The 25,343-nt window shown below is 42.0% G+C and overlaps 1 protein-coding gene across 1 annotated transcript; it reads right to left on the reverse strand.

Moving 5' to 3' along the window:
- Window positions 1-4,458: 4,458 nt before the first annotated feature.
- On the reverse strand, window positions 4,459-24,878 carry LOC124460577. Its single transcript, XM_047011660.1, has 5 exons — window positions 24,795-24,878; window positions 24,655-24,702; window positions 7,910-9,488; window positions 5,527-7,429; window positions 4,459-5,359 (listed from the first exon to the last, which is right to left on the reverse strand). The coding sequence occupies exons 1-5, from the start codon at window positions 24,876-24,878 to the stop codon at window positions 4,459-4,461; spliced, it is 4,515 nt and encodes a 1,504-aa protein (XP_046867616.1).
- Window positions 24,879-25,343: the final 465 nt, after the last annotated feature.

Raw genomic sequence — 25,343 nt, forward strand, 5'->3', positions numbered from 1 at the left:
AATGGTGTGCTCTAAATTGGGGCCCATTATCGGAAACTATAATCTCAGGTACCCCAAAACAATGAAAAAGATCCTCTTCTAGAAACTGTGTGACCACTTCTGCAGTAAACTTTTTTACCTTCTTTAGAAACGGAAATTTTGAGAAGTGGTCCACTACAATAAATATTCCAATATTGCCAGACTTGCTTCGCGGGTAAGGACCCAAGAAATCCACATACAGTTTCTCGAAGAACCTTGACGTTTCACCCGACTTGCCTAATGGTGGCCTTAACGTATAATTCGGGTGTTTGGTGGCTTTACAAACTTCACATCTGTTTATAAACTCTTTAACTTCTGACACTAGATTTGGCCAGTAATAGTAGCGCCTAAGTTTTTCCAATGTCTTATTAATACCGCTGTGGGCCGCTAGTGGGCTTTCGTGAGCCGATTTCAACAACTGCTCCACTAATCCCTTGGGAATCCATAGTTTCCAGCAATGATCATCTGCTAACCTCTCCCCAGGAAAATGCTCACTACGCCGGTAAACTAAATTGCCCATTACTTTCACGTCTGGTACTGACTGGGGGTTTTTTTTCGACCTTCGTCTTTAGCTCCACATATTCGGGACTTAGAAAATGCGCCGAATTGAGATCGATTCCTAAATCACTATCTAATACCGCTAAATCAGGGGTAAAAACTCTGGACAAAGCGTCTGGCACCACGTTTTTACTACCTTTTCGATGTGAAATGGTAAAATTAAATCCCTGAAGTTTCAAAGACCATCTGGCCAACCTAGAACTCAAGTCTGATTGACTCATTAACCACTTTAACGAAGCATGGTCGGTTATGATAGAAAATTCTTGACCCTCCACGTAGGCCCTATATTTCTTAACTGCTAACACGGCTGCCAAACACTCTTTCTCTGTAACTGAGTAATTTCTTTGTGCCTGGTTCAGTTTTTTCGACATAAACGCAATGGGTACTTCGTCCTTATCCTCTGTTAACTGGGTTAGCACCGCGCCAACTCCCGTATGACTGGCGTCACAGTTTATGGAGAAAGGTTTTCTAAAATCGGGACTATGTAAAACTGGTGCCTGGCTTAAACGTGTTTTCAAGTCCTCAAATGCTGACTGAGCCTCTGACGTCCATATGAATTTACGCTTATGCTTTAAAGTATCTGTAATTGGAGACGCAATAGCAGCATAATTTTGAATGAATTTGTGATACCAACCCGCCATTCCTAAAAAGCGCCGAACTTGTTTAACCGATTTTGGGGTGGGGAAATCGACTATGGCGGATATTTTATCTGGGTCTGTCTTAATAGTTCCCTCACCTACAATATGTCCTAGATACTTGACATTCTTTCTACAAAAATGGCTTTTCTCGACGTTTATAGTTAACCCTGCATCGGATATACATTTGGATAGCTCTGTAAGTAGAGTTATATGCTCGTCAAACGAATCTGAGACGATCAACAGATCATCTAAGTAGATAAATATCTGATGGCGCCGATGCGGTGGCACTATTTTATCCATGAGTTTGGACATGGTTTGTGCCGCGTTACATAATCCAAAAGGCATTACTTTGAAATGGTACAGGGGTCTACCTGCTACTGAAAAGGCTGTCTTATCCCGTGACTCGGGCTGTAAAGGAATTTGCCAATACGCGTCCTTCAAGTCGAGACTTGTGATATACTCGGCCTTAGGTAATCTGCTAAGGATGCCGTCTATGATTGGCATTGGGTAAGCATCCTTAACTGTAACGGCATTCAGCCGTCTACTATCTATGCATAACCTATGTTTTCCTGGCTTACTCACCAACACAACAGGCGAAGACCAAGCACTTTGAGATTCCTCAATAACTCCTAATTTTAACATACGATCTAACTCTTCATATATCAACTGTTCTTTTGCCGGTGACATAGGATAGTGTCGCTGCTTAATTGGTGCTGCACCAGCAACATCTATTAAATGTGACAGCAGCTGCGTTTTCCCCAGTCCCAACTTAGCGAATGATGGAAACAAACCCATACATTCAGACAAACGTTGCTTCTGATTACTGTCTAGCATTCGTTGCGCCGTATCCTCAACGCTTAAACTAGCTATCTGTATCGGTCCTACTGACAGTCCAGATGGTAATAAATCAAAAGCGAGCCAAAAATCTATGCCTAAGTAAAGATCCTGGGTTAGCCCAGGGACTATATAAAATTTTAATATCTTACTATTTCCTCTAAAATTAACTTCAGTACTTATCTTTCCTACTATCTGCTGGGGTGTTCCATCTGCAGTATTTACTTTATTTGACATTGGCCTAATATTCTGTTTTACAGCCAATAATTCTTCGGCAAAACTGCCACCAACGCAACTTATGCTAGCCCCAGTATCCATGAGGCCACTTACTAATCTATTGAATAACTTTACCTCTGCATAAGGACGGATATCAAAAACATTGCCGACTACCGCCGAGGCTATTAGCTTTCGCTCTTTCTTAACACCTTTATTAAAAACCTTCCTTCGCTCTCTTGAACGAGTCTTTGACCAATAGATTCCTAATCTAGGTGACTCTACTGGTTCCGTTTCTGAATATTTAGATATTTCTTGTGATTTCTCATCGGGGATATGCGTAAATTCGGGCAAATATTCTTCTAACCCTTGTGTTTCCTCTAATCTGTATTGCTGGCCCTCGAGATCATCTGTTTGCGTGCACTTCTCCGAAGTGCACGACCTGCCGTGTTTTTTGAATGGTCATTACAATGGGTACAAGATGGCTTATACGTATTTGGCTTCCCACAGCCATAGCAAAACACTCGCCGTTCTGCTACACACTCTTGATAGGGATGTCCCGCCGTATCACAGTTCCAACAAACCAAATTAACTGCTTCCACCACTGGCACGTCATCTTCTGCCTCAGACTCTTCTTCTGTTTGAATGCTCACTGCATTTACCATTCTCCTAGGCATTGGTCTTGGTGGTACACCCAATGGTTTCCGTACTGTCTGCATAAAGGTTTCTCTAGTACGCACTAACTGCCTTAACTTAGAGACCGAAGCTATGGACTCATACAATAACTCATGCTGAATATCGGGCAAGAGATTAGCCCGAAGATGCTCAAGTAACTCAATCTCTGGTAACGGAGTAGACAGTTTGTCAGCTAGCGCCACTATCGCCTCGTAGAATTCGTCGAACGATTCTTTATCTCCCTGTCTGCGTTTGCTGATAGCAGCTTTAATATGCTGATCGGTACGCTCGTCTTTGAATTGTTCCCTCAAGGCTCTACATAAGTCTAGCCACTTGATGTGTGATACCTTCTTGTGGTATCTCCAAAACCACTCACTAGCATTCCCTTCGAACAAATTGCTAACATACCGCGACAGAACTACGAAATTACCTTCTAAAGCCTGATGGGTCATTGCTTCCGCTCTATAAATGAACTCGTCCACTGATATACCGGACTTGCCATTAAACCTTAACTTCCAGCTACTTATAACCTGACTTATTCTGTCTGGTCTAAGCTCCAAAATGCTATTACTGTTGCTTGCCTGCTCACTAGCTGCTGTTGCTGATACTTGGCTACGTAAATTCGCTGCCTGTTGTGTACTTTCCTCAGCGTTCGCCTGGTGTGTCGCTACTACTGAGTACAACCTCTGGAACCCATTTTCAAGTGCTTGTGTCAACAATTCCGTTTGTCTGACTGCTTGAATTTCCAGTCGCTCATTTTGCCGAGATGCAGCCGTCGCCATGGCATTCGCTATTAACCTTGCTAAATTCACGTCGCTATTCCTAACAGATTCGGCTGGCTCTACACTCTCATCTAACCTTCTTTCCTGGCTAACATCTCTCTGTGCCATTTCTGCCAGTAAGTTGGCCCTTTGCGCTGCTGATCTGGTTTGCACTCTTGCCTGATGGCTGGTCTGTGGTCCCCCACTAAGTGCTTCAGCTCCGTCTCCTTCCATACTCTGTAACGGCTGATCACAAGTGGGGCAAATTTCCCTACTACCGACGCGTATGTTGAAGCACGCTATGTGGAAGTGATGACCACAAGTAGTGCTCCGTAGCTGCGCCCTATACTGAATTGGTTTATCGCAGATAAGGCAAAGGGTATTGTCGTCCTGAATCGCGGCTAGATCTTCGCTGCTGTGCCTTACCGACTGTATTCGTAGGGGGGTTGAATTTCCTAAGTAGGCAGCTAAATGAATTTTTTCCTTAAAATGTCTTCCTTCAAGAAATTGGGCACTGCAGCAATCTCACTTCAATGTTCTTTTTTATTCACTTGTAAGTTTGACACTAAAACTAGCTTAATTAAGAGCAGGGCACCAAGCCCCGCTTGGAGCGAAGTGTGGGGAGTTCTTTCGTGGGGAGAGCGATGGGCACCATCGGGAGAGCGGCGCGAGGTGAAAGCTTCCGCCTCCTTTAACCCTTGTGTTGCCCGGTTGGGCATAAACATGCTCCCCCCCTTGCAGGAGTGCAAGACCCAGGCAGTTTAATGGCACGCTCCGGACAGGGTCCAGCCAAAAACTGTGCGCATCGCAATCGGCCGCCCGCCAACCCCAGGTAGACTCCCTTCTAGCATGACCTCCGTGATCACATCCGCGCCCAGGACCAGAGACACTGACGACGGTCGGTAGAACGTCTCATCCGCCAGGACGATGCCCTCAAACTTTTTGGCGATCTGTGGGTCCACCGGAGCGCTTGGAGTGCGGCAGCACAAGCCATCGACCACCTTCAGGATCGCCTCCAATCGCCATCCTTCACTGATTGGGGACCGGATCACTGCTGCCACCGCTTTCTCTGCCCCTATATTGACGGCTGTCAACTTGAAGGCCGTGGCCAATGACGTCGCCATCGACGATACCGCAGAACAAGGGTCCACCAGGGCCTTCACGTCGAAGGTTTTTCCCTCCGTCTCAATGCGCACCATCGCCGTGGGCATCAGATGCGGATTGCGGTGCTGCAGCAGTGTGGTCAAGGTCAGTTTCGGATCGGAGGCTGGCGTTGGCGCGACCCTTCGTCTGGAGGACTCGGGGGTGACTCGGCGTACGACGGAGCTTGGAGTGCGTCGACGTGGCTGTTCATGGAAGTGAAGCAGCGTGTGGTGATCCTCCTCACAGATTCGGCACTTATCACCGCTTAAGCAGCTTCCTCCGGAATGTTGGTGGGCCAGGCAATTGGCGCAGTACTTATTCGCCAGCACTGCCCTCATCCTCTTCTCCACGTTCAGCCGCAGGAAGCGACGGCATCGCTTCAGAGGATGGATTCCGCGACAGACTCGGCAACGGAAGGACTCAGTTCCTCGCGAACATCTGCGCTCCTCTTTCGATGCCTGTACTGAACGCGGTCTCGGAGCCATGGAAACGGGATCTAGGTTGACGAATATCAGGAAGCTGCCGGGACAAATAATGAAGAAAGCGGATTAATGTAGGACGATAAAACACATATTACTACTGGCAGCTCGGCCCTTCTTCCTTGGGAGGAAGGACCAAGTGCTGGACGCTACTGTAGTTTTACGTAATGGGTTTGAATTCTTTCTTCTGGAGGAAGAAAGATCAACTTTGCGACGGGACGCTTCACAATACCGCGAGCGGTAAGCAGTTCGACGACGCGGACATTGCCGTCACTGCCAGGGTGTGTCTGGTGGATTCGCCCGAGACGCCATTCATTAAATGGAAGATTGTCGTCTTTGAGTACCACCAGATCGCCCACTTCAAGATTTTTAGAAGGGAATCGCCACTTATTGCGCTTATGTAGCTCCTTCAGATACTCGTCTTTCCATCGGGTGCAGAAATGCTGACTCACGGCCTTCAGACGCTGCCACCGGTTAATGATAGACGGTACCTGATCCTTGATTTCAGGTTCCGTCACGGATAGCAATGGACCGCCAACTAGGAAATGGCCTGGGGTCAAAGCTAAAGAGTCGGTGGGGTCTTCAGACATAGGAGAAATCGGCCGCGAGTTCAAACACGCCTCTACCTTAGCCAGCAGCGTAGAGAACTCTTCAAAAGTATACCTTTGGTTGGAAGTGGCCTTGTAGAACAGAGTTTTAAAACTCTTAACTCCAGCCTCCCACAACCCTCCCATGTGTGGTGCCCCGGGAGGGATGAAATGCCAGGACAGATTCTGATGGCTGTAGTGGGATAATATTTTCTGCTGGGTAGAATTTAGGAAATCTTTTTCAAGCACTCTGGATGCACCTACGAAGTTTTTCCCGTTGTCGGACTGCACTTGCTGGGGACACCCTCGCCTCGATACAAAGCGAGCGAATGCTGCCAGAAATGCTTCGGTACTCAAATCCGAAGTTGCCTCAAGGTGAATGGCTTTGGTGGAAAAGCAAACAAAGACACACACATATCCCTTTGATATGCGGCAAGCGCGGCCGGTGAAACTCTTGATGTCGAAAGGACCTGCAAAATCTATACCGGTGGTCGTGAAAGGACGTGCGAAAGTAGTTCGCTGGGCCGGAAGGGTGCCCATTAGCTGTGATTGCAGCCTTCTTTTATAAATCACACAGACTTTGCATGAATTGACCACCGATTTTACTAGATTCCGCAGTCTTGGAATCCAGTATCTCTGTCGGATGAGACGGACTACCAGTTGGCTGCCCCCATGGAGAGAGATCTGATGCGTGAAAAGCACCAACAGCCGGGACAACGGACTTACTACTGGCAACAGAATGGGGTTACGCTCATCGTAACTAAGGGCCGCTGCTTGTTGCACGCGCCCACATGCTCGGATCACACCTGATGCGTCAATGAAAGGATTCAAATTGAGAATGGTGCTAGACGTGGGCAGAGATTTCTTCTGCTGTAGACACCGATGTTCCGTCGGAAAGTAATCACGCTGAGTGACTCGGATCAACGCCTGGAGTACTTGATTGATCTCGCTAGAGGTCACCTCCCCGGAGTAATCGTTTGGCAGTTTACGACACCTTCTGCCGAAACGGATCACATATGCTATCACTCGTAAGGCACGTGCCAGATTGGAAAAACGAGATAATATCTCGTTGGCTGGCTTAGCGATCGCGACGTGGACCTTCACTACCCGCTTCTCCAAGGCAGTGTCTAGTGGGAGTGGTGTCGCTCGCTGCCAGGACTCTTGTGGTTCCCGTAGCCATGGTGGGCCGTGCCACCACAAATCCTTGTGTACCAATTCCTGCGCACTCAGGCCGCGGCTAGGGAGATCTGCTGGGTTGTCCTCTGAACGAACGTGATTCCATGGGGCGTCATTTGTTGCCGTCACAATCTTTGCTACCCGATTTGCGACAAACGTTGTCCATGTGCAGGGTGGCTTATTTAACCACGACAGTACGACGGTGGAATCTGACCAATAAAAAGCCTCCGCATTATCAACTGGAAGTTGCGGAAGAACTGCAGCTGCCAGTTCCGCTAAAAGTGTAGCTCCGCATAATTCAAGGCGGGGCAATGAAACCGTTTTAACCGGGGCGACTCTAGATTTCGCTGCAAGAAGGCAGCATGATATGCCTTGGTCATTGCTAACGCGCACGTAAATTGCGGCACCATAAGCCCGCTGTGACGCATCGCAAAAACAATGGAATTGGATGTCGGAATTTGGGTCATGAAGAACCCATCGTGGAATTCGGATCTGGTCAAGGAAGGAGTAGCTCTTTGTAAAATCCTGCCACCTGTGATGGAGTTCACTGGGCAATTGATCATCCCACCCTAGCTCTTGTAACCAGAGCTCTTGCATAAACACCTTGGCTTGAATCACAAAGGGAGCCAGCCAGCCAGCGGGATCGAATAGCTTGGCGATCTGCCCGAGGACTTCTCGCTTAGTATAAGCTGACTTGACATCTTGGGGTGAGATGACAAAATAAAACTCATCCGTAGTCGCTTTCCATCGGATTCCCAGTGTTTTCGCTGTGCTGGCCTCTTCGATGTCGAGGAAATCAGCATTCAGTAAATGACTCTTTGGAATACAACTGAGCACGCTCTTCACATTCGATGTCCACTTGCGCAAGGGAAAGCCAGCTGAACCAAGAGCGTCTTGAAGTTCATTGACCATTGCGATTGCCGTTGTTTCATTATGAGCCCCTGCCAGGACATCATCGACATACATATAGGACTTGATAATATCGCTAGCCAAAGGAAATTTGGATTGTACATCACTTGCGAGTTGCTGAAGTACTCGGATGGCTAAGAACGGAGCACAGTTAATGCCAAACGTGACGGTATTCAGCTCGTAATCACCAAGTTGCCCCTCTTTATTTCGGAACAGGATCCTCTGAAATGGCGTGTGGATTTGATCGACCATAATTTGGCGGTACATTTTTGTGATGTCGGCATTGAAAACTACTCGGAAAAAACGCCACTTGAGAATCTGAGTAGTGAGATCGGACTGAAGTACCGGACCAGGGTAAAGTATGTCGTTGAGACTTACTCCGTTGGTGGACTTGCTAGAGGCGTTAAAAACTACCCGTACCTTTGTTGTGGTGCTGTCGGGCTTGAAAACCGCATGGTGTGGCAAATAAAAATTGTTATTAGTGCCGTCAAATGGAACCTGACGCATGTGGCCCAAGTCCAAATATTCTTGGATGACGGCGTCATACTCAGTTTTTGCCGGAATATTTTTAAGGAGTCGGCTTTCGTTTTTTAGGAACTGAGCCAATGCCCCTGGTCTGGAATGACCAAGGTTGATGTTGGTTGGATCTCGAAACGGAAGTGAGACCGTATATCTCCCCGCAACATCTCTTCTTGTGGTCTTCTGGAAATTGACCTCGCAAACAGAGTCAGAATCTTCTACCGGTTTGCCCGGTAGATCCTCCACCTCCCAAAACCTTGTGAGAAGAGTTTCAAGTCCCTCCTCTCTGCTAACTGCGACCCTCGTGGTGAACGCGGCACATGAACTGACGGGGACCCCTTGCAACGGGCCTGAAATGACCCAACCGAATCTCGTCTCTTGAGCCATTAAAGATCCGCACACTTCGGTCTGGATGCCGGAAAGAGTCACCGCTGGTATTACATCAATGCCAAGGAGTAGATCGATCTTTGCCTTTAATCTGAAGGAGGGGTCGGCTAGAGGAATATTGGGCATTCCTTCCAGTGTGGCTTGGGCTATCGTACATGACGGCAAATCATCAGCAACTTGGGACAAGACAAACGCTTCTATCTCGATCTGGACTGGAGGTCCATGCGATGACCGAATGCTTATGTGACAGACCTTCAAGGTTCTATTGACCTTTCCGTTAATGCCTGTCACTTCGGCCCTGACAGTTTGGAATGGTAACTTCATGAGTCGGAACATTCTTTCGGATATGAAATTGGCTTCAGAAGCCGGGTCTAATAGCGCCCGTGAAGCATAAGTAGTGCCCTTGTGCCAAAGGTCCACGATCGCTGTACCTAGCAACTTATCTCGTGAGGACCTTGCCTCAGAGGTAAAGTAAGTCCGGACAATATTGTGCGAACTGGGCTGAGCTGGGACCGACGTTGGATTATTCTCCGGTCGGGCGTCCTTGTGCAAGAGCGTATTGTGACGCCCCTTGCACGTGAAGCAATTGTGCTGACTCGGACAATCTTTTACTTGATGTCCTCTTGCGAAACAGTTCAGACAAAGGGACTTTTTCTTTATGTATGCCACCCTCTCTGGCACCGTCATCTGAAGGAAGCGGGGACATCGACGCACCGGGTGATTCTCCTTCATACAGAGATCACAGGATTTTGGTTTGGTGGTCACCTTGGCTTCAAATGTATTAGCCTTTCGGGTGGCTGGAATCGGATTTCGTGGAGGTTTCGATGTGGGAACCGAAATAGCCATTGCAGTTGTATTTTCCACCGCTTCGAGCGTACGGAACCGCTCAGTGAGGAAATCGTCCATCATTTGCCACTCTGGAATGGCAGTCTTGTCTCCCAGAGATTGCTCCCATAATGAAAGGGTATTCTTTGGCAATTTGATGGAACAGAAAAATACGAACATGCCTCCCCAAGTGGTTACTGGCAGGCCACAGTGCTCAAAAGCGCGAATGGATGCCTGCAGAGCATTCTGATGATCCTGTAATGCTTTTCCGGACTCATGGGAAATTTGAGGCAGGTCAAGAAGTGCTCGGAATTGGCTGTTCACGATAAGTCGCTTATTTTCGAAACGCTGTTTAAGTGCATTCCATGCCGTTTCAAAACCATCATTTGTAAGCGGGAATTTTGCTACAATGAGGTTGGCTTCACCCCTCGTTTTCGCTAGGAGATGGTACAGCTTTTCAACAGGGGAAATTCGCGAATCGCTTATGTAGATGGCTGTAAACAAGTCACGGAACGTGGGCCATTTTAAATAATCTCCCGTAAAGACTTCTGTGTCAATGGGTGGCAATCGACAGCCTCGTTCTGCTGGTGCAGAGGTAGGCGCATGACGGTTCGGAGGAGTCGGAGCAGACCTTTCATGGAATCTGGCATCCACAGGCATCTTTCTCTCCCTGTTTCTGTCTCTTCTGTCAGCCGTAATTTACGCGCATTCACGACGCTTCCAACGCGCGGTAACAAACAAAAGATTTAGACACACAGCCGGCGGTGGCTGTGGCAGGCCCCAAATCGTTTAGATTCTCAGCACACGTGACTGATTCGCGTATGACAAAATGTCTGCTGACTTTGAAGAAGGCCATGCCCCATTCCTATTTCCATTTTCATCAACATCCCCTCTAAACTTTTCAGCAAAATCAAATGATAGTCAACAATAGTTGAATATTAAATTGCATACAAAAGTTACGCAAAGTAACATTAATTGTCTAGCAAATGGAACTCAATATATTTTTAGAAAACAATCCAAAATGAAATTCCACTAATTGTAAGTTATTTTCTCTAACAATTGGGGAAACTAGATATTTGTTTAACTTTAGGCAAATTTTGTTATTATTACTGACGGAAAATAATTCTCCAAATTTGAAAATTGATATCACATTACACTAGCATATATTATCCTGTTGTAATAACAATTATATACTTACATTTGGGCATTACATGAGCATTAGGAAAATAAATATTCACATTGGTATGAAAATTATCCCATGTTACTATGTGTAATTCTCTGCTAACCTTTTTGGCCATTTTGGTTAATTCACATTCCATACAGAATGTTTAATCTCGTTGGGCAAGTATGTATCAATTAGAATTTCATATGTATATAGTTCCATGGCATTGTTCACATTGTGATGGCACAAATAAGTTGCAGACAATTGTCTGGCCATGTGTAGTGAAAATAATTTAATTCAATATGAAATAGTTTTATGACGTGCTTGGCCAGCAAAATCAATTCATTTCACACACACACACACTTGAGGGGGAGAGATGGGCAAACTGTTGGGGCGATCATTAGATTTGGCAGGTTGCAAACGATTCGTAGCGAATTTACCACACACACACACACACACATACACATAGTGTACCTACAACAATCGACATTACTGTGGAATGGCTTGTCTATTGAATTATTACAACAATTGCTGCTGTCAACGTTGCCAACAATGTTAGTTACGTGTATGTGTGTGTTGCTAACGTGTAAATGTGTCTATGTATGTGTGTGTGTGTGTGTGTTTCTGTTGTTGGCAAGTACGTGACAGACGCGGTTTGGCGCGATTAAATTACGTTTATGATTATATTTTGTTACAAACAAAATGGCTCGAACAAACCCAAAACCCCCACCCCGAAACCCACAAGGGCCCCCCCCGCCTCATTGACATCGGGGTAGGTAGATAGATAGAGCCATAAACAAAAACGCTTTCATTCTCCAACTGCCAGACACATTGTATTAAAGTGTAACTGGTTAACAATTGTGTGGCTAGAATCCCTAGGGAGTGCTTTTTGATGGATTTCTCATTTTGGCCCGTGCATACGATTATACATATAATGATTTTCATTTCAATTTCAATTAATTCTATACCAGAGAAATTTTCTATCCATGTTTACCAACTTTATTTGAATTTATATTCATGTGAATTGAATGGGCCATTGCTTTCTTAAACAATTCTTAATAAGGCTCTCGTAAAGGCACTTCAAATGCATTCCAAAGTGAAGTTCCTACAGTTCAAGCAGTCTTCAGCTCCCTTTTCAGTTTCGCTGACATTAAATATCATTTCAGCCGACGCTTATTGCTTATTGCAAAAAAAAAGAAGCAAAACCATTGCTCGCTGCTTCTATATAATATGAAATTAATAACAATCATACGCCACGTTGACTGCCTGGGAGCCTGGCTGACTGGTTGCATCCGTTCCTCGTTTGCTTCTGCTGCTTCAGAATGCCTTTCAGCCAGTTGTTACTGACAGCCGCATTTGGGTTTGGTTCATAAGTTCTGCTCACAAAGATTTCTAAAACTGTCAGAAATTGCAGTAAAATTACGCAAAGCATCGAAAGAAGGCGCCAGAGCGCAGCTGCAAGAATGCTTATTAAAATATAAATATGCTAAAACAAAAAGCGCGTGCGGACGCCAAATGGACTAAGGACTTGTCAGAGAGAACGGGGTATGAAAACAACAACAAGCAGTGCAATGAAAAAAGGGAAAAAGAAAAACCAAACAAAAACAGAACGATAGAACGTAGCAGCAGCAGCAGCAGCAGGACCAGCAGCGGTCTCCTGACTTCCACCGGGCGGGCAAAGTTAAAAAACTAAAGTTTTTTCCTTTCTTATACTATAAAATAATTTCAACTACTCGAAATAAGCACGCGCCAAGGGTGTAGGGCAGGGGGCATGTGAAGGGATGTGAAGTACATGTACTCTGAAATGTGCACCGAAAGGAGAGGAAAGGAAAGGAAAGTAAATTTACTGCAAAACACAACTAAAGTGGAAATTTCATGCGCGCAGCCCAAACTTTAGCACTTTTTCCTCGACCCTTTCCATCCTACGAAACACACTCACACACACAAACACAATCTACTCTCGTAGAGTTAACCATTCGCAAAAGAACGGGGCAAAAAGCAAAGTTGTTCTTTGCAAACAATGCACAGTTATTCTTTTGGTGAATTTCGGACCAAGGTTATTTCGATATGTATTATGCAGACCTGGACAAAATTGGACAGTGCCTGAGTAACCAAAACAGCATTTTACGAGGGGGGGGGGAGGGGGGGATTAAAGAGAAAGGGCAAGAGACCCGCTGAAACTGCGCCAGTAAATTGAAGCATCGCTCAAGTGGGCTGATAATACATTTTTTATCAACTTCATGGTGGCGAAAATTTGGACTCGTCTAGTTGGATTATTTAGCTTGCCTAAATGATGGGGCAACAAGGATTACCAGATAGAAACGATCTCTCTGTTTTGGTAACTATTGAATCTAAATTTTAACTATATTTTTTGATCTTAGATATACCGACGTGTTCATAAACGATTTCTTTGTCGTGAGAAAGTGGTATTATAGCCACATGCAGCCCTAGGTAGATGAGTTATCTTAAAGGCCTAGTCAATTAGGCAATTGAACAACGAGGATCAGGGTTCGAACTTCAGGGTACTGTATGGATACATCTTAGTTGAAGGCCATAATGGCTAGTGCTTGTAAAATATAGTTCAAAACTATATCCTATACTGATATTAATAATAAAAGTAGTATCCTAGCCACGACCCCCTCTGATGACGCCTTCTTTTAATAAGTTCCAACTCCTTTTGAATCATAAGCGACCAGTCTAGTTCAAGCATAAGCTTGTTGTTTAAGTGCAATTAGGAAATCGGAACTACAATCTGTTACTTGCCATCTGTCTGGATAATTGTATTTACTTGTGCCTGGGCTACCGTGAAACATTCAACTTCAACAATCAATCAATTAGCCAATTAGTCGGTAAACTCAACAGGCGCATCAATTCCCATGCAAAACTAACTAATTTACCCACACAGCTAATCAAATTTAATTAAGACATCCCAGCAAATGGCGGGGTAAGCAACCAAGTCAAGGTGCCTATTCTACGCACACGCCCCCTCCCCCTCCCAAACATCTACACATACCTGTCTAACCACCCGTTCACCTGCTTAGTGCAGTCCAACAATACTAGCTTATGCAGTTGTGTGTGTGTGTCGATAGGTATTTGGAAGGATGTTTGTTTGATTTTCAGTTGAAATATGGGCTTTCTGCACGAAACACAAAAGTGCATATCTATAACAATTTCGGTTATCAATGCAAATGCGTTGCGCCTAAAAGTATGCACAAAAAGGCTCCATTTAGACAATGCGTGCCACGCCCCATCATGAACCTGTAGTTGTTGCGTGTAACATCGACCGATTCACAAAAAAAAACTTTGTTAAATTTTCAACGAAAACTTTTCTTTATGGCCAAGTTGTTTATTTGCTCACTATAGAGCCAACAAACGATTTAACCAAACTCCTCCCCGAAAAAAGGCCCTTTTTAAGTTGTTTGTGCGAACCGGAACCCTGAGTTTAGATAATCAACTAAACACTTCATTATTTCGTCGACTATGGCGTAAATTGTTTCAGCAATGCGTCTATTTCAATAGGATTTTTGCAGGTGAGAAATGGGCGTTTAGGTAAGCAAACTGCTGAATTATTGCGTTCCAATTACAGAGAACTATTAAACCAAAAGTGCGGATGGAATACAAGTCGAAGGATTTCAAATTAAGGAGCTAATATTGGCAGCTTTTCTTAACCATCCATTACAGAAAGAAACATAATGTTTGCACTTTAAAATTATTGGATTTTAAATCAAAAAACGACAATTTCGTAAGCCCTTTTTCCTACCTTACTCGAGGCTAATCCTAAAACTCTTTTTCAAATAAATATTTATGAAATGCATTTCATCAGCGATACCAAATTACAAATCCTGATTTAACTTAATTCTTGCTTCACACACACACACACACACACACAGACACATTTGAAATGCTATTATATTTGGTTTTTGTTTTTGTGTAGAATAGAAATTGTACTCAAGTCGTTGGTCCATTGTCATCTAATTGACAAATGAATGAACTGATTTGCCTGACAGCATTTGCACCCAACTCAGAGTCTGGTTAATTTTCTGATTCAATGCAACAGCAACAGCAGCAGCAGCAGAAGGATCAAGAGCAATAGAAATAGCAAGGACAGAAGCATTTTACACTCATTACGTTTAATTACATATTTTACTGGGCCGAGGCAATTTCTGGTATTCGGGCAACAGGGCAGATTATCTGAGCTTGCGGATGATAGAAATTATGAGAGTGCACAAGGCTTTAAATCTGCATTGTTTCTAGTTGGGTTCATTGCTTCATTAAGTCATCGTTTAACTGCACACAAAGTCAAATATTTATACATTTGACTCTAGACTTGGATTTCAAATACTTAATAAAGGTAGACAATGAGTAAAACATATTAAAATTGTGCAAACATTACTAACTTAGTTATAAATGATTGTAAGTGTAGGTTAATGCTTGTTCTTAATCATTTCTATTCCTAATAAAGATTTGATCTAATAAGAAGAATCAATTTAGCAAAACAAAAATTAAATAACCAAAGAAGTGATAGTAATAAAGTTTTTTTCAAGCTATGGGATACTCTTAGTGTCAAGGTATTAAAAGGACATCAAAAAATTCCCTCTTACTCATATGAGTGCATTGGGACATACGGAAAGGAGCGCGGACCAAAGAAGTTCTTTGACACCAAATATAGAATTTTCGCAAGGCATTCGAGATCGTAAAAGCAATGCTCGTTAGGGGCAAAGTTTAACGCTTTTTATTACAGAAGGCGACCTTAATGTTGGATAGGCTGAATGAATGACTGTCTGGATGGCCGACTGGCTGGGCGACTGGGTGGTTGGTTGGTTGGTTGGTTGGTTGTCTCTCGGCGCACGTAAAACCAAATCAAGCAAATGGACAAATGTAGACCTACCCATTCGTTTCGCTAGATTTTTGTGTTTGCTGTTGCGGGGCAAGCTGCATGATTGCATTTTATGTTTGCGTTAATTTTTTATGTCTACTTTCCAAGTGCGGGGCCATAAATAAAGCAACAATCAATTTTCATACGCACCGTGGTGCGACATTGTAGCGATGTGTGTGTGTTCTTTTGGTGGTGTTGGTGGTGAGGCATGCCACACGCACTTGAGTCGTAAAAGGAATCCAAATGGTAATCGTATATTTTAACATAACATTATTACACACACACACACACACACACACACATAACCGGATGGCTCTTGTGGGTGAGCGAGTGGATGCCCACTCAAACATCATTAAATATGAAAATTCATCTGCAATTTATCAATTATTTATTTATAGCCATGTTCCTTTTGTATTTTTCGCATGTGTTAATGAATAATTTTTTGTCTTTTTTGGGTTTATTTTTTTCTCGCTCTTTCTTTTTTTTATAAATTTTGGTTGTTGTTTTATTTCGTTTTTCTTTGCGTTTGTTGTGTGTATGTTTGTTTGTCGTTTTGTTCTGTTCGTTTCAATCAATTCGAATTCGCTTTTGCATTTTTATTGCACTTTTGCGCATTGAGTGAAACACACACAAACACGCACACACACAAGCATATATGTATGTATGTACGTATGTATGTATATGTGTAGATATACTTAACGCAAACTCTCCAACCCTTTCTCAAAATGTCGCACATTAATGCGCATGAAATTGTTGTTGTTTTTATTGGACAAAAGAGCAGCAAATTGCATGCGGGCAAGTGTGAAGACAGCAGCTGCCAACAGCAAAACTCCAGACCCACCTCTCCCCTCCACCCCACCACCAAGCACAACCTGGACCCAACTCCCACACACACACACACACAGAATCAGGCATTGTTATATCGGATATTCTCTGTCTGTGTGGATTCTCCATCGTCGTCAACGAGGCATTTTTCAATCAAAATACACACAATTTGCAATTTAAATGTTGATTTCGTTAATGCGGCGAATAACCAAATGGCATTCGCACACACACACACACACACACACAAACCCCCTCTCTCTCTGTGTGAGTGAGTGTACATATGTGGCTTGCATATGGACAGTTGTTTCAGGCTTTTGCCCGCTTTGTTATTGAACTGAAATGAATAGTTTATGTTTGTGCATTTGGACAAACGCCGCGAATTCCCAGTCCAGTTCAGTTCACTCCTCAATTCACTCCTCATTCATCCCCCTATCCATTCCGACACTTTGCCCTTTTTCGCTGCATTTTATGACGAAGATGAATTGTGAATTGCATAGCAAATGAAATAAATTTTAATGCTCATTGCTTATGTATACCACCCAAATACTTATTAAGCATGCATTAAAACCGAAATATACTTATGTGCGATATATAATGAGAAAAGTATTGACAGTTAAGCAGCTTATATGCATACATAAATACATACCCACACACACTCACACACATACACAGACATACATATATGTATTATGTATTTGTGTAGTATGCAAATTAAGTGGAAGGCAAATTAAGTTCGCCATTGGCCATCATCAAATTTACAAGGCTCAAAGCCATCAAAAATATACATTTCCAATTTTTACTCTATTCTTGCGGTTAAAATTTAAGATAATCCTTACTAAATTCCTTTTCCGATTAAGTTTTCTTTTACTTATTTTAAGCAAATCATTTTCAATTGATAATTAAATGATAAAGAGTCAAAAAAGATTTCAAAGAATATTCAAAATTTTCTATTTTTACTTTTACTAAACAAAGCTTCTAGATGAACTAACAAATCTGCTAAGATTATAAGCATATTTGATATAAATTAACGAAATACAGATTAAATTTAAAATTAAGGTAAAATTATTGAAAACGGCTAACACTTTAGTTTTGATCCGAATTTCCTTTCTGAACCACAACCATTCCATGATTAAATCTTAGTAACTCTTAATAAAAAAGTCTTGAATTTGATATGCTCCTAAAACAAATAAAGCTTTGCTTAATATCTTTTAAGTAATTCGAAAGGTTTTCGAAAAGGAATATAGAAAGCTTAGCTAAGTTATGACTAGAAGTTCAGGCTTTCATTATAAAAGAAACTAATACATTATTCCCTTATTGTCAATGGAATGTGCTATCAAGGAATACTTATTTTCATTATTCATTTAACTCAATCATCATTTTTTCACCCTCGACAAACACATCAGAGATCATTTGACAACTTCCTGAACAATTTTAGTTTTTCCAAACGCAACTTGACTCTGACAGAGGAAAGTGTTAAGTAAGAGTGGGAATTGTGGGAATTGAGGATATTGAAAGGTGCATGGAAAAGGACAGTCGGAAGATGGGTGGGGGGGGGAAAGCAAGTCCATGCCATCAGCCATCAGTGCCGCCAGTCAGGCAGCAAATGAGTAAAAAAGAAAATTACATTTGAGATACCAACCGACACTCTCTGTTTGTGTGTGTGTGTGTGTGAGTGTTGCCATTGGCATGCATTACGAGAGAGTGTGCACAACTTTTTCCACTGGCAGAGCATCGAGTGCAAATTAAACCGAGCAGCGCACGAGGTTAATTTCACATGCATTTCACTTGCAATCAGTGCGTGCTTCACTCTACTGGCGGTGGCACTTAGCCCAGGCTACTTACACTACACTTTGACTGGTTGGCTGGTCACCCGCAATGCTGCTGCACCTCGTCCCGTCACTTTCCTTGGCTGCCAGCCAGCCAGCCAGTCCACAAGTTCCTGCCCCTGCACCTGCATCTGCACACGATTCGTGTCCTAATCCGAAACTCATTTCCTTCCGTGGCAGCTTTTCTAGCTTGGTACGGAAATGAAGCTCTGTCAAAGATTGGCCCAAAGTGCAGTAAGCACAAAGTTTCTACTTCTTAGCGTGTGGCAAGGATAATTGCATGTAACAGGTGTGAAAGACGGAATTTACAATGGCGAGATAGTGCTTGAGAACCAAAATAGCGGATGGGGCACAAATTAAGCTCAAGTTGTCGTCCTTCTTCTTCTTTTGCTCTTCTCAAGTAACGCACCTCAGCTTTGAGGCGACCCTAATGGAAATTCTTATTCATGTGCATTATGCGAATTGGGGTGAGCTCTGGCTCTATCTAAGACTTTGAAAACCTCCCAGAATCTACACACACACACACAAGCCACTATCTGCCATAAATTTTTGCGTTTTAATTATCCCCCCAGCAGAGGAGAATAAATGAAAAAAAAATTTGAAAGGAAACCTTTCGTGAAAACTCCAAAAAAGTTTGTAGTTTATGCGTTTTTCCGTGTCGTTTTTGCCATCATCCCATTTGGTTTTTCACGTTTTGCCATGTCCAGGGCACTACATTCTCATTAGACACGAGATGAAAGCAAGAAAATGAAAATGAGAAAGGAAAATAGCAAAAAAAAAGACCAACCAGAAATGCGTTAGTTTTGTCATCATCCAATATAGCAAAGCAGTGTGCGCATGGTCCAATTAAATTATAAGCCAGGACCCTCGACTAATAGAATAAGAAATCTTCTTTTCTGTCAAGAGGCGTACGCAAAAAGCATATGTTAATAGGACGTTGCGAGCAATGGGAAAGGAGCAAGCAAGCAAGGTCCTCATTACGATTGCGAGAGCACGAGGAGGAAGAAAAAGAGACCTTAAAAGGGAATTTTTAATTCAAGTATATGTATATATGAGGGACGGAAATACATACAAACTTTGCCATTAGGTAAATGTGCATTGCCGCTTCAACAAATCGCAACAACTGTTAATGTTAATTATATTAAATTTTCCTCTCTCACACACACATGAAAAGAATGATTCTTTGAGCCCCTTTTTGGAATGCTTTCGTAAATGACAAAATGGCTCCTTCAGTCCTGAGAATCTGAGAAACAAAAGGGCAAACTTTTGACTCACACACACACAAAATGAGACTCGACCCGCAGGTTTTGTGCAATAATGCAAATGTTGCCAGCGAGTTAAAAGAGGACAACAGACATTATCACAAGTTCGACAAGGTTAACACACACACACAGAGATACACACACACATATGTCCTGTTGCAACAACGGGTGACAAACAAGCGTTAACAATTGTTGCAAGCTAGGCAATCAGAAAAGTTCCTCTGTCAAAATCCTTTTGAATTTTCTTTCACCATTCTGAATTTTACACTGCGTCGAGGTGACATTATCAATGCCACGACCACAGCCACGCCCACTACCCTTCCCCACCGATGGGTGGAGGCGTGACACAATTTGCATGCAACAACGCTGCACTTGCATTTGATGCAAATGAAACATAATGAAATTGTAAAAGTTAGTTTTACCCAAAGATAAAATTTACATTTCTCACACAGACAATGGCAACAACCAGGCCAATGTGGATGGCAAGGGAATGGGATGGAATGGGATGCTGCTTGGTGTCACAAAACTTTGACATTTTTATGCGATTCCGTGTGGCATACAGCATGTTGTGCGAATTGCTTAGAAATTGTGTTTAGCGTTGCGTATTTGACATTTAAACGTGTAACAAAACATGCCAAGACAATTTTCGCGAAGGATGTATTTGTAAATGCAAATAACGAGTGACAGTTTCAGGATGCATCGGAGCATGGTTCAACCAGATGAATGGAGCAGAACCAAATGATGTTTGCCACAATGTAATATGGCTAAATCCCCTTTAACGCAAGATTAAAAAGAAGCAAAGCTTTCTTTGTAGGCCACATCAAAATTGATGACTAAGTAGACAATGTAAATGACTAACATTCAACAAGTTTTTAATTGGAATATAGAATTTTCAGCATTATAAAATGAAACTTATTGTAAACACTAATTTTTAAAAATGTTTTATACATAAGTAACACAATTTCTCGACTTGGTTGGCAATATATAGAACAATTCTTTCAATTAAGTTAACCGTCTTATTACAGCTGATTAATTTATATATTTAACTATTAGTTAAGAATTGAATTACCTATTATCCATTTCTTAACATAAGTTCCTAGTTAATTTTATTCCAGCCTTTTGATGTTTAAAACTTTAATTAGTTAGACAAAGAGACATTCATATTTTTCATGAAATTATTTTATATATTTTTTCATATTCGCAAATGTTGACTTTTCATTGATATTCGAGCTTCGATTTCCCGTGATTTTCACTTCCGCCCTATGAAGCATAAATAAAATAAAATAACTGCAAGATGTCAAGCCAAAAAAGAGACAAAAAAAAAATTAAACAACAAATTATACACATAATTTTTAGCAGTTGGAAAATTTATGGCCTCTTGCAATTAGTCGAAATCGTAAATTTTGAGACTGTCGCTGAGACAACGCCCAGGAAAATAAATAAAATTAAAAGGAAAAGCACAGAGAATTGTGAAAAACGAAACGCAAGGAAATTTATTTAAAGAAAACTATAATTCATAATTTGCTGTGTTGGCTGTATTTACGAGGGAATGAGCGAAAAAAGACTGAGATTGTACGTGGCCAAGAATCCTGAAAGGATTCTCACAGATCAGCTGGCCATAAACTTAGCGCATGGCATGGACCTCGATATTAAATGGAAAGTAAATGGTCTAAATGATGGCTAAGAAGCTGCTGCTGCTGCATTGTAAGCCAAAACATGTTGGAAAATCCTAAAGTATGCCATTTTAGAGCCACTTGATATAAGACGATGGCAGACGAGGAAAGGGGGAAATCAAGTCAGAGTTTGTGAGTATGTCTAAGTGTGTGTGTGTGTGTGTGCAACACTTAAGAATTCAATTTGAGTTTGTTTGTATGACTCTGTGGCTATTTCACCTTTTTTTGAGCTCCCTCAAATGGCAACAACAAAACACGAGAGTCATGCATTAGCAGTACATGTTTGTGCCATAAAGAAAACCCTCTACGAGCCACAGTGGGGTGAAAGGGTATCGACACCCTCAATGCTATAAACACACATACAGATAGTACGTACATATGTGTGAATGTATACAAAAAGTCTAAAACGAACAACAAAACGCCCATTAAGCTGCACAATAAAAGTCTTTAAAAAATATTTATATACATATACGTTCGAAAAAAAAACGAGAAAAAACTTTTGAAGCATTAGCATTAAGCATAAACCGATACATTGTCTAACCTTTTACAAAAAGATGGAAAATTTTCGATTGTAAACTATTTATAAACTTTTCTTTGATGCCAAAGCGATTAAACAACTTTCACAAAATATTTATTTGATGAGAGAAAAGATGGAACTAAGAAGCTGAAGACTAAAGCTGAAGCTGAGGAAAATAAAAATTAGGTCATCTTTTGTCAATTAGGCCCAAGTTGTTTTAGGAAAGTCCTTTTTGTGTAAGAATTGTCCATAATTTAGTGAAAGTATTGACAATGTAAGATTCTAATTTGTAAGAGACATAAAAAACTGCACATGACTCGTAGAAATTTTTAAAATTATCGTAGTATGTCAAAGGTACGTACTTCTTAATTTAGCCAAACGGGATATGATTATATCTATGAACATGGATATAGACAGACAGATCAATCAGTGTAAATGTAATCAGTAAGTCAGTAGAAAATAGAAAATGAAACCTATCATTTCTTGAAAATCCAAACTGGTAATAATATTCAATTTTGAAAGAATTTAGCCCACTTCAAGTTTGAAATCAATTCAATTTCAATTCATTATTTGCTTTATTGCTCTTTGATAGTACAATGTTCTTAAAGCTATATGTGATAGGAAGATTTTACAGAGTTATAGCGATTGCTTTTCAGCTGAGAAATTTTTATATACATAGTTATACAGTTTGATGGGTGATAATATAATATGGCAAGGAAAAATAAGCGAAAATATTAATATATGCCTTAAATACGAACTTAAGCTAATTTGAATTTGTTAATTTGTTTGATTGGTAATAATGATTTCAAAGTGTTGATTATTAGGTCTCATCAGAGACACCTTTGCCTTTTCTTTATGTCCACCTTAGGGAGTAAGTTAGAATTTGGCTTAAAACACCGTTCGCATGGCTTTAACTAGCCGTACACAAAGGATACATAGGGCGTACTTAACACTCAGGAGCAGGACAGAGGAAATCCAGGCATCTGTTTTGCATAGGGCAAAATGGCGGACAGGCTGTCAATATAGACGCCATCGTTTGCCAGTCAAAACACATTTATGACAGGCGGCTCTTCTTTTTTTGCCATTAACCAAATGCGACACTGATGAGCGTGGGGTCCATGGCTGAGGCCAGAGACGGAGCCACGAGAAAAAAACAAAAAGGCTGCATTGGCAGTGCACTTAGTGCCAGCAGGACATGGCCGTAAAGGCAAAAGGGACAACGTGGAGGCAGGAGGCAAACCAATGAATGTCCTTTGCTGAGTGAAACAGCAATTGAAGTTGACTTTGAAGTAGCATCTCGTTGAGCTATCAACGCGCCATCATTGCCATCATCATCAACGCCATGACGATCCTATTCCTATCCTTGTGCTGTTGTGCCGTGCTGCAGCTGCAGTTGCTGTTTTTTTTCTCCCTCTCCTGTCTCTTCTTTATTATTGTTATGGGACCCTATAACTGTCAGCGCAATAAATTTTCCATTTTCTTCAAGCACCACTTTCATTACAAATGCAACGTGGTTAACGGAGTTGGCACTGAAGAATATTTTGCGGAACTGTTTGTAAATCAGTTTGGCCTCATCCCGAGCTCCATTACGCTGGCTTGACAGCAAAGATAGAGTCAAGTCAAGGCCAAGAGCTAATTGAAATGAGCTAGGCAAAAATCACAGCTCATTCAAATGGAAATGGGAATAAACATATGCACTTAAAGTTAAATTTCAAAATATTTTATAGGATAGAAGTAAAGTGGAATCGCTACAATATCAATCCTGAGATAATTAAGCCAAGTTTAAACTTAGGCTTTAAAAGTCCAGTTCAGTGTGTTGCAAGATATGGCAGTTCTTATATAGTCATCATACTGATAGTACTTCTCTTTATGACGATCACAGGATATTTAGCATCTTGTCCTAGTTTTAATCCAATCTCTTAACATCCAAGCCAAACACTTAGAAACAAGTGAAACTGGGGAGCCATTTCCAATTTGATTTGAGGAATTAATTATATGGAATATTAAGTCGTGAACCATATGACCAGTTATTATGCGACTGGTGCAAACGTCGGGCATATTTCTTCTTTTTTTTTTTAATTTTTGTCCACAGACGCCATTTGGCTGGCGGCAATTTTAATTTAATTGCGCACCGGCAACGGAAGTTTGAGGGTAGAAGAAGAAGGAATACATTCTAGGGTCGAGCGGAAATGCTCGAAGCATTGCAGGTTTTGTGTGGTTAATTGCGGCGGCTGTTGCCATTCTCAACCAGAGATGGACCCAAGTCGTGATTAAGGATTGAGGGTGTGCTATTATCTAAGCAAACATCAAAAAGAAGTGTGTAAATAATGCAAGCGATAGACGTGGCACAATATATGAGCAAGAACATCAAAGAGGAGGACAACAGAATTACCTTCCTTTTTTTGTCATAGTTTAGATAATGACAAGATTATAGAGTACAGGATGTAGAGCTATGAAAAAAGGAAACTTTGCTCCCTTAAATATGCAATAAGCAATACAAAAAGTCGCTTTTCGAAACATACTAAGAAAGTTTTAAACCTCCAAAGAAATAAGAAATAGTTCTTGAAGCAAACATTAGATAAAGGCAATTTTTAAGTTACGAAAATTTATAAACTTATTGAAAACAATACAATTTTCCTAGTCTACTTCATATTTTAAGGGGCAGAGTTTGCCATTTCACAGCCCTAGATCCATCTCTGGATTATATAATAAATGGAGTTTAATTTTAAAGTTTATTAGCAATTAGTTGGGTAAAATATTCGTGATCCTTTATAATGGCACGCGTCCATACCTTTGGTCCAGCTGGTGGACTCTGCTGCTGCTGATTCTGATGCTGATGCTGTGGTTGTTTTGCCAATTCGCATTCGAGCGTGCAAAAACATGTCGCTTTTAGTTTTAGTCCCCGTGTCCTTGTTGTTTGCTCTTGCACACTGCCCACTGGTCGTCGTCGTCGTCGTCGTCATCGTCGTCGGTCTTTTGCTCTGCCTGGCGGCAGTTGGCATTCCTGCAAAACATGTTTGCTTGCACAGGTGTGTGTTTGTGTATCTGTATGTGTGTGCGTGCATGCGTGTATGTGAGTGAGGCCAAAAAACATGCCCACATAGACACACACACACACACACACATTGGCATCTAAAATTCATTGTTCATAAGACATGAACGCATTTTGCATGGTCCAATGAATTCCCGTTTCGCCTGCAGGTGCCCCGCCACCTGCCACACGGCACAACATAGCTCGGCACGGACTCTGCTCATACTTTTCCTGTATTCCGGTCTGCTCTCTCTCGCTCTCTCTCTCTCTGTCCAGTAACCCATCTGCAACTCAGCTGTGCACACACAGCGACTCATACAAAATGGCGTCATTTGGCTGCAGGCGCATTAATTAATGTTTTGAGCCGCAGCAGAAACAACACCAACAACAACAACAAGAACAACACCAACCGCAGCATCAACGACAACAATCAAGCAGGAGAGACCCAA

This window comes from Drosophila willistoni, chromosome 3R (genome assembly GCF_018902025.1).
Source record: "Drosophila willistoni isolate 14030-0811.24 chromosome 3R, UCI_dwil_1.1, whole genome shotgun sequence".
Classification (NCBI taxonomy): Eukaryota; Metazoa; Arthropoda; class Insecta; order Diptera; family Drosophilidae; genus Drosophila; species Drosophila willistoni.

What these genes read in the sequence shown, in the direction of transcription:
- LOC124460577 (XM_047011660.1), bottom strand. Translation starts at nt 24,878, where the DNA reads ATGTTTTGCAGGAATGCCAACTGCCGCCAGGCAGAGCAAAAGACCGAC. An exon ending in GTCCACCAGCTGGACCAAAG is followed by an intron (nt 9,489 to 24,654) that starts GTATGGACGCGT and finishes TGTCCGAGTCAG; the next exon opens with CACAATTGCTTCACGTGCAA. An exon ending in TGTGAAGAGCGTGCTCAGTT is followed by an intron (nt 7,430 to 7,909) that starts GTATTCCAAAGA and finishes GCCTTCTTGCAG; the next exon opens with CGAAATCTAGAGTCGCCCCG.